This window comes from Gekko japonicus, unplaced genomic scaffold (genome assembly GCF_001447785.1).
Source record: "Gekko japonicus isolate JY-2015 unplaced genomic scaffold, Gekko_japonicus_V1.1 scaffold1388, whole genome shotgun sequence".
Taxonomy (NCBI): domain Eukaryota; kingdom Metazoa; phylum Chordata; class Lepidosauria; order Squamata; family Gekkonidae; genus Gekko; species Gekko japonicus.
Window position 1 is genome coordinate 195224 of NW_015164228.1, and position 7270 is coordinate 202493.

A 7270-nucleotide genomic window follows, 5' to 3' on the forward strand; every position below is an offset into this window, starting at 1 on the left:
GCCATATATTTACTTTAGTTTTATTGCGCCCTTTCCCCAAAGAGCTCAGGACAGTAGATGTTGTTTCCCTTTCTCCCTCCATTTTATCCTCACAGCAACCGTGGGTAGGTTGATCTGAAAAATAGTGACTGGCCCAAGGTCAGCCAGTCAGCAAGCAGCATTTGAACCCTAAACCCTACACCATATGGGATCTCAAAAGGCTTTGAGCAGCTCTGATGGGCAGGGAGATCGATGTAATGGTCATTCCTTCTTCTCAGGAGACTCTGGGATCTGTAATTCTGGAACGGATTATGTATAGGACCTCGGGTAGGGAATCCTTAGGCTATTCACTAAACTACAGTTCTCAGGATTCCTCAAGGAAACCCACAGTTGTTAAACTGATACAAAATAATATATGTTATAGTGTAGATATGCCCAATATGTCTTGTTGAGGATACCGAGGGAAGCACTTTGGTTTCTAACTGTGAGTTTACTTACTATTTCAGTGAACAAATACTGTTATTCATTGCTAGTAGAAAAGAGCTGGTTTGGTGTAGTGGTTAAGTGCGCAGACTTTAATCTGGGAGAACCAGCACATTTGTTAAACTGTTAAACTGTTAAACAGTTGTTAAACTGATACAAAATAATAGTGTAGATATGCCCAATATGTCTTGTTGAGGATACCGAGGGAAGCACTTTGGTTTCTAACTGTGAGTTTACTTACTATTTCAGTGAACAAATACTGTTATTCATTGCTAGTAGAAAAGAGCTGGTTTGGTGTAGTGGTTAAGTGCGCAGACTTTAATCTGGGAGAACCAGGTTTGATTACCCACTTTTCCACATACAACTGATGGATGACCTTGGGCAAGCCATAGTTCTGTCAGAGCTGTTCTTGAAAGTGCAGGTCTCTCAGAGCTCTCTCAGCCCCACCTACCTCACAGAGTGTCTGTTGTGGGGAGGGGAAGGGGAAGGAGTTTGTAAGCCGATCTGAGACTCCAAGTGAGGGGCAGGGCATAAATCCAATCTCTTCTTCTTAGTATTTCCTTTTTTCACCTTAAGTGATGGGGTATTCCCTATCACAGAAACATAGCAAATCCAAATGGCTTTTGAAAAAATAAACAAAACTGGAGTTCCAGCAATCTGGAACATCTGCTTTTAATGTCTACCACTCTAGCCTTGTTCTTCCACGGTCAGCCAGTCATTATGTGCTTGAATCACATTATGTGCTTGAATCACACCCGCTGCCCTCCTTGTGACCTGCATACATTCATCAGGCCTTTTGCCCACTGCATACACATTTTTGTAAGCTGCACATAGATCTTTTCCTGACATTATTACTGTTTGTTCTGGCAGTATACCAGTGGGGAATGCACGCACAATGGGGAATGCCTCTGATACTTCTGGCTGCCACTTTGTATAAAGACAACAATTGTCGTGGGTCAGCCAGGGCTCAGCAATAGCAAGGATTCCTCAGGAGAAGAGGAGCCCCATGTAGCCAGCTCCAAGTTGACAGAAGCTGACCAGCAGGAAAATGAGCTGCAGGCTTGTCAGGATTCACAGCCAACAGTGGGTGCAGAGCCATTGACACCCTCCAGCCCTGATTCAGCAGGTGAACCTCAGTTGGCCATTCCCAGTCCACTAGTATCGCCCACACCCTTAGAGCACTGCAGATGGAGGCTGAGAACAGAGCTACAGACAAGACGGCAAAGTGCACACCTCCTGGCCCGGTGCCAGTTGCTTGCTGATAACCAGGGGTCATTTCGTAGAAAGTGATAACGAAGATGAGTAGCTGCAGGATTACTTCTGAGCAGCTGTCTGCAAGCATGAACCTTAGGCATGGGGCTATAAAAACCAGCCAATAGAGGCTGTTAGGTCTGGAATGCAACGAATATGATAGATGCTAAGCCCCTGACTCTTCCTTGCCTGACTTCTGGCACGATACTCAGAGCCTGCAAGCCAGTAAAACAACAAACGGATTTTCTGTGTGCATACATCTGTGTGCATCCAGTGTGTATACAGTATACTACACTAGGCTTACCAAATGCCCCCTTTCAGGGGGTAATCCCCCACCACTCTGCTTACACTCCTGCCGCTGGTGATGTTCTCAGCAGGAGAAGAAGAGGAGGGATGGTATTTGATTCGGAAGTGATGCAGCTTTGGGGTTACACTCTAGGAATCCTCCCAATTTCTATGGCTTTTACCATTGAGATTTGCAAGGATTCCTACAGCTTCATCCGGAAGTGACATCACTTCCAGGTCAGATGAAGCCCTTCCCAGGCCCTACCCTAGAGACTTGGCCACCCTATACTGCACTGAATCCTGTAAAGCATGCAGACATGAAATGATGACCATGCGTATCGACAGCATCGTGGATAGTGCTTGTTCCCTTTACATTTGGTTGATAGGTTCCCAGTACTTATAACTGTAACATCTGAAAAGTGAAGAAGAGAAGATGAGTTGGTTTTTATACCCAGCTTTTCTCTACTCTAAGGAGTCTCAAAGCAGCTTACAATCTCCTTCCCTTCCCCTCCCCACAGTAGTCACCTTGTGAGGCAGATGGGGCTGAGAGAGTTCTGAGAGAACTGTGACTGGCCCAAGGTCACCCAGCAGGCCTCATGTGTCTCAAAGCGGCTTACACTCTCCTTCCCTTCCTCTCCCCATAACAGGAACCTTGTGAGGCAGGTGGGGCTGAGAGAGCTCTCAGAGAACTGTGACTGGCCCAAGGTCACCCAATAGGCCTTATGTGTCTCAAAGCAGCTTACAATTGCCTTCCCTCCCTCTCCCTACAACTGTCACTTTGTGAGGCAGGTGGGGCTGAGAGAGCTCTCAGAGAACTGTGACTGGCCCAAGGTCACCCAGTAGGCCTTATGTGTCTCAAAGCAGCTTACAATTGCCTTCCCTCCCTCTCCCTACAACTGTCACTTTGTGAGGCAGGTGGGGCTGAGAGAGTTCTGAGAGAACTGTGACTGGTCCAAGGTCACCCAGCAGGCTTCATATGGAGGAGTGGGGAATCAAACCCGGCTCTCCAGATTAGAGACTGACCCTCTTTACCACTACATCACGCCGGCTCTCAAGTGCTCCTGCGAAGACTTGTTGTGTGCCCTGGGTGCAGATCCTGCATAGGCTTTGTATGCACGTGTGCTCCTGTGCAGAAGGTGGGATGATCAGGGATGGATGGGGCAAGTTCGTTCACCACAAATCAGGTCAGCCAAGCATGACTTTTGCTTCTCCCTTGTTTCTCATGCTGCCTTTCTTGCCACAGGGGAAAAGCTGGCAGGTGCATCGCAGCTATGAGGAATTCCGCACTCTGGACACCCACCTGCACTGCTGCATCTTTGACAGGCGTTTCTCCCAGCTTCCTGAGCTGCCTCCCTTCAGCCACATGCGGGCTAACCCAGAGGTGAGTGTCTTAGAACCATGTCAGGCCTTTGCAGGGGGGCACATTTCCTTGCAAGTCAACCCCCCACCACCACCTGAATCACAATTTTGCCCTTAGTCAAAGGTGTCTTTTGTCTGCCTGCCAAGATTCTTATCATGCCGGGCCTGGTTCCAAAAACTCACAAAAAGCAACTCCCATTTTTGCCAGGAGTTGGGTCTTCTTTGCATTCATGACCGGAGAGCTGCAGGCTCACATCAGAGTTGCTGTCCTGTGTGCGATTTGGCTTTCGACATGCACGGGCAAGCATTGAGAAGTGAAGTGATGCAACACAGGTGTACGGCTCCCCTCCTTGTTTTGCACAACTCAGGGCCGAATGAGATGAGACACCTGGAGATGGTTTGGTCTGTCTGCTGGCATATTTTTAAAAAAACAAAACGGCTCGGGGAGACCTGCAAGTGCAATTAGAGGGGAAAGGCAGAAGTACTTGGCTATTTCTTTTTAGGCACTTTGACCCAAACTGGCCCTCCTAAGCTGCTTTGCCAGCTATGGAAGGAAAAGTACAGAGTGCTGCTAGGGAAAAGATACAGGGGATATGATGTTTGTTTGGGGATTCTCTGGTTTTCTTGGGAATACAGAAGGCAAAACAGAGAGAGGGTTGGATGCAGCCCAGCTGTCTTTGCAGCTGATAAAAGAACAAAAAGATACAGGGAAGATGATGTTTGTTTGAGAATTCTCTGTTTTTCTTGGGAATACAGAAGGCAAAACAGAGAGAGGGTGGAATGCAGCTAGCTTTCTTTACAGATGATAAAGGAACGAAAAGGTATAGGGGGGATGATATTTGTTTGGGGATTCTCTAGTTTTCTTGGGAATACAGAAAGCAAAACAGAGAGAGGGTTGAATGCAGCAAAAAGATACAGGGAAGATGATGTTTGTTTGAGAATTCTCTGGTTTTCTTGGGAATACAGAAGGCAAAACAGAGAGAGGGTGGAATGCAGCTAGCTTTCTTTACAGATGATAAAGGAACGAAAAGGTACAGGGGGGATGATATTTGTTTGAGGATTCTCTAGTTTTCTTGGGAATACAGAAAGCAAAACAGAGAGAGGGTTGAATGCAGCCAGCTTTCTTGGCAGATGATAAAGGAACGAAAAGATACAGGGGAGATGATATTTGCTTGGGGATTCTCTGGTTTTCTTGGGAATACAAAAGTCAAAACAGAGAGAGGGTTGAATGCAGCCAGCTTTCTTGGCAGATGATAAAGGAACACGTGGTCCTCATTGCCCACAGGAAAAGGGCTGTGTGGAGAATCAGGGGAGCTGCTTTGACAAAAGCCATGTGGGGATGACAGCTGTCGTAGGGAGGGAAATTGGGTGCGATCAAGTGAAAGAAGTTTGCTGGATCCAACCCTTAAGATTGTAGCTTGACCAGCAGCAGAACAGGGGCTTCCCACAGAGACTGGACATCTCGCCCAATCTCATGTGACCGTGCCATAGAACGTGGCTGGTGTTGAGCTTCCCGTTATTTTCCATCTTGCGCACAAAGGAAAAAGAGGGTCTTCCTAGAAATTGTTGGCATTTGTGCAGAGACACTAGCGCTTGTCTTGATGCCCTCCTCAAAGGTGTTTTGATTGGTTCTGGAGTAGCCATTGAATGTGGCTTGTGAAAGCATGCCCTAGGAATGGTGAGAACAATTACACAATAGACTTTTGCTATGAAGCCGCAGAAAAGAGCATGAATCCAGTAGCACCTTAAAGACAAACAAAATTTGCAGAAGGGTATGAGTTTTTCATGAGTCACCGCTCACTTCTTCAGATACAACAGCGACTCACCGAAGCTTCTACCACAAAAGACACACATTTTGTTAGTCTTTATGGTGCTACTGGACTCTTGCTCTTTTCTGCTGCTACAGACTGACTAACACGGCTACCCATCTCGATCTATCTCCCCATAAGACAAGGAGCTGGATCCTGTGACTCCCTTCTGTTGAGTTGGATCCTAATGAAACCCTTCTGCTAAGCCTTTCACAGAGAAGAACTTCTGCTTCCAATGGAGAAAGTATTTCTCTATTGGAAGAAGTCACATGAACATGTGAAACTGCCTTCTACTGAATCAATCCATCAAGCTCAGCATCGTCTACTGAGACTGTCAGCTACTCTCCAGAGGTCTTTCACATCACCTTCTATTTGAATGTTATGTTTGGAGATACTGGGGATTGAACCTGGGACCTTCTGTATGCCAAGCAGATGCTCTACCACTGAGCCATGGTCCCCCTGTCTTTTTTTTGCTGGGGGAAAGATGTGGTGGAAGGGAGTCGTAGGGTTCAAGCCAAGGAGTACTGTAGACCGAACTCTTATAGATTGAACAATGAGTGTCTTGAGAAGGGAGCCCACTTTGTCAATGGCTGGAAACCTCTGCTGTTCACCATAAGTGGCTGACCTCGGCCTCCCTTGGTTTCTGAATCTGGGAGACAGCCAGGCCAGTGACGCCATGTTTTCTTCCTCTCTCCCCCACCAGCTGCTGGTGCCCATGCTTACGCAGTACCTAGAAAAGCTCTCGGCCATTGTGGATAGCAACATCAACTGCGGGCCAGTCCTCACCTGGATGGAGGTGAGAAATCAGAATGAGTTCGAATGGTGGATTTTGCAGATGGAGCCTGTTGGCACATCCCGGCTCCTGAGTTGGGATGACTCATCTGTCATGGCTCTTCCCACTCCCCTCTCTGGGTTCCTGTATCTCCTGGAAATCTGACGTCACCACTAGGACTGGGCTTCCAGAAACCTTGCCGTTTCTAATGCCCGTGTTATTAACTATGGAAGACCCACTGTACGATAGTGCCCAAGCCTCATGTTGCACAGATGTTCTGCACATCAACACATGTGAAGCTGCCTTATATTAATCTGCCTCGGTCCCATCAAGGTCAGTATTATCTACTCAGAGAGTGGTAGTAGCTCTCCACGGTCTAAGGTAGAGGACTTTCACATAATCTACTGCCTGGTCCTTTTAACTGGAGATGCCGGGGATTGAATTTGGGACTTTCTGCATGCCAAGCAGATGCTCTGCCACTGAGCCACGGCCCCTCCCTAAGAAATAAACACATGAAGCTGCCACAAACTGAATCAGACCACTGTTATCCTAGTCATTATTGTCTGCTCTGACTGGCAGCGGCTCTCCAGGGTCTCAGGCTGAGGTCTTTCCCATCACAACCTGATCCTTTTAACTGGAGATGCTGGAGATTGAATCCGAGGCCACCTGTGTGCCAAGCGGATGCTTTACCACTGAGCCACAGGCCTCCCTGATTCTGCCATTCTGCCCTCCGCAGTTTTTTAACTTAAGCAATCTGGGGCAGACTGTATCTTAGCGGGACAAAGGCCTGAGAGATATTTGGTGGGTTTAAAAAAAAAAAAAGGTTGAGAAATCAAAATGAAAAAAAAATACATGAAACAAGTAACTATACCAAAAGTGTAGAGAACAAAGATACATACATCAAGTTGGGGAGGTTTCAAGTTCAATAGCAGTTAAATAGAAGAGGAAAAGGAAATAATACAAACAAAATCTATTCACTGGTAAACAAAATGATAAGTGTGTTATAACAGGTGGGAAATGAGCCCCAAGCAGGGGGAAGAGATCAGTGGATGTAGACAAGAGGCAAATACTCATGTTTTCATGTTGCTATGCCATGAGAGGTGAACTCCCCAAATTTTTCCAGGAATGGGAACCATTTTTTGCTCGAGAGATATTTGGGGGTCCTGATGTCTTCCCTTTCTCTTTCACCCTTGCCCTGGGTGAAAACTCGGGGGGGGGGGTTGAGCTGAAAATGACAGGCAGGGAAAAAGTTACAACAGCTTCTTTCCCCCCATCATTTTTGGTTTTTTTAAGGAGAGGTTCAGATCTCTTCTAAGCCACTGACTCACAAGGT

General features: G+C 46.9%; 1 protein-coding gene across 1 annotated transcript in view; it reads left to right on the top strand.

The window, feature by feature from the left end:
- ARHGAP33 (Rho GTPase activating protein 33) overlaps positions 1–7270 on the top strand; it is a 60686-nt gene that overhangs the window by 23221 nt on the left and 30195 nt on the right. The window contains exons 5-6 of the mRNA XM_015408578.1: positions 3242–3379; positions 5869–5961. Coding sequence (XP_015264064.1) covers positions 3242–3379; positions 5869–5961 — 231 coding nt within the window. The remainder of the gene's footprint in view (positions 1–3241; positions 3380–5868; positions 5962–7270) is intronic.